The 1,927-nt window shown below is 72.9% G+C and overlaps 1 protein-coding gene across 1 annotated transcript in view; it reads left to right on the top strand.

Annotated features, from left to right (window-relative positions):
• Nucleotides 1-379: 379 nt before the first annotated feature.
• Nucleotides 380-1,927, top strand: part of H696_04439 (hypothetical protein) — a gene marked incomplete at both ends in the record, with an annotated part of 2,048 nt that continues 500 nt past the window's right edge. The window contains 2 exons of the mRNA XM_009498315.1: nt 380-674; nt 836-1,866. Coding sequence (XP_009496590.1) covers nt 380-674; nt 836-1,866 — 1,326 coding nt within the window. The remainder of the gene's footprint in view (nt 675-835; nt 1,867-1,927) is intronic.

The raw sequence follows: 1,927 nt of genomic DNA, 5'->3' as shown, positions 1-1,927 counted from the left end.
CCCCCGCCCTGCCCCGCCCCGACAACGCCTGCTGCCGACGCTTGTGCACGCTCGCCGCCAGGAGGGGGGCCCCGACAGGGTGGAGGGAGCTCCGCCAGGGGCGACGATCCGCCGGCACCAGGGCTCATGCCGCCGATCGTCCCGCCGATCGTTGGTACCTGCGATCTCCCGCCAATCGGGCCCTGCTTTTGTGGTCCCGCGATGGGGGTGCGGGGCCCAGGCGCCGGGGCAGTAGATAGCCCCCCCCCCCCCTCCCCCCGCTGTTCCTGTTGTCGCTCTCGCTTGCCACCTCTCGCCGGGCGTCTCGCCTGCCTCTCCTGGCTCGCCCCCTCCCCCCGCCCCCCCCCTGCTCACCTGGACCCGATTGGCAAGCACACGCATGTCCGGGTCTCTGCCTCCGGAAGAGTCCGTCGAGTTTGCGTCCATCCGGCGCCGGCTGTTGGCCGGTACGCCGGTGACGCCGGCCTTCGCGGCGGTCGCCTCACAGGAGGCCCTCCTCCATGACCTCCCAGTGGACATCCTGTCGGACCTGGCCGAGAATCCCGCCTCATCCCAGTCGCGCCGGGCGCGCCCCCCAGCCAGCGGGCGCCTGCGCTCCGCACCCTCCGCGGTCTCCGGCCTCGAGGAGCGGGACATCTTCTCCGCGCACCAACTCTTCAGCCGGCTTCAGCATCGTACGCGGCAAACCCCCCCTCCCGCGCGCGCCATCCCCCTCGACACTGCGCCAATGTCTGTTCCCGCCCCGATCCGCCAGCTTCTCCGTGCCCCCCCCTCCCCTCCCCTCCCCTCCCCGGCCCTCCTCTAACCACGCCCGGCTTCGGCCTCGGAAGGGCAGTCCTCTATAAGCGGACTTGGTCGCTCTTTCGTGTGTCTCCCCTGGCGGACTTCCCCCTCCCGCAGAAGGTGAAGGACCTGGCGGGCAGCATCTCCGCCAGGCCCGGCCCCTTGCCCGGGGAATCCCTGAGCCAGGGCCTGAGCCGGGAGCTGGCATACCATGTCGAGAGGCACCTGCCCCCCGGGGGGGTCCTCATCCGGGCGACGGTCGAGGTGCTGTACCTGCGCCCGAGGGCGCTACTGCCGGAGGACTTCGGCGAGGGCATCTGGCCGGCCGAGCAAGAGCGCCCGCAAGTGGCCGGCGTCTGGCTGTCGGTGGACTTCCACATCGGCTCCCAAACGGAGGCGACCTCGGTGACGGCGCTGCTCCTGCGCGACCCGGCCGCCGGGGACTTCGACGTGACGCCGGAATCCGCGACGCGGGCGATGGCGCGCGTCTCGGCAGCCCCGATGCCAAGCGGAGCGGGTGATGCCGGCGAGGCGGCCGCCGGCTCCGGAGCCGGGCAGCACCCCGGCCTGGTGGTGCACCTGCCGCTGATGCTCGTCCATGGATCGCGGCCTCTGTGTGATTTGCTCCTCTTTTCCTGGCCCCACGGGCGCTTCCAGGCAGCCAGGGCCCCGGTCCGGCTGACGCCGCGGCAGCTACGCAACCTGGCCCGGCTCTGGCTCAGTTGGGACGGTGATGGGAGTCTCCTCCGGCCGGAGGAGTTGGACTCCCTCGCCCCGGGGCTGGGCGATGGCAACGGCTCCGACACCGAGGAGGACGCGGCGGACGCGCCCCCGTGGTCGGCCGGCGTCGCGAGCGCCGGCCCCGATGACGAGGGCACCATGGCCACCTCGGCAGCCGGGCCCGGGGGTGGTCGCCGGCCGCGCGCCGACACCGACCCCATCCCGGGCGCCGAGTCTGACGTGCCGGCGGCCGAGGACTTCCAACTGGCCTTCACCCTGCCGGCCGGCCTGTCGCCGGATATGCGCATGTTTGTGATCGGTTTCAGCCGGCTGACGCTTCGCCGCGTGCAGCGGCACCTGTGCGTGTGTCTCCTTCGCCTGTGGCCCCGCGCCACACCGGTGCCAGGCTCGAACGGGGGGGGGG

This window comes from Fonticula alba, assembly GCF_000388065.1.
Source record: "Fonticula alba strain ATCC 38817 unplaced genomic scaffold supercont2.7, whole genome shotgun sequence".
NCBI lineage: Eukaryota > Rotosphaerida > Fonticulaceae > Fonticula > Fonticula alba.
This window is presented reverse-complemented; position numbering and strand designations above follow the sequence as displayed.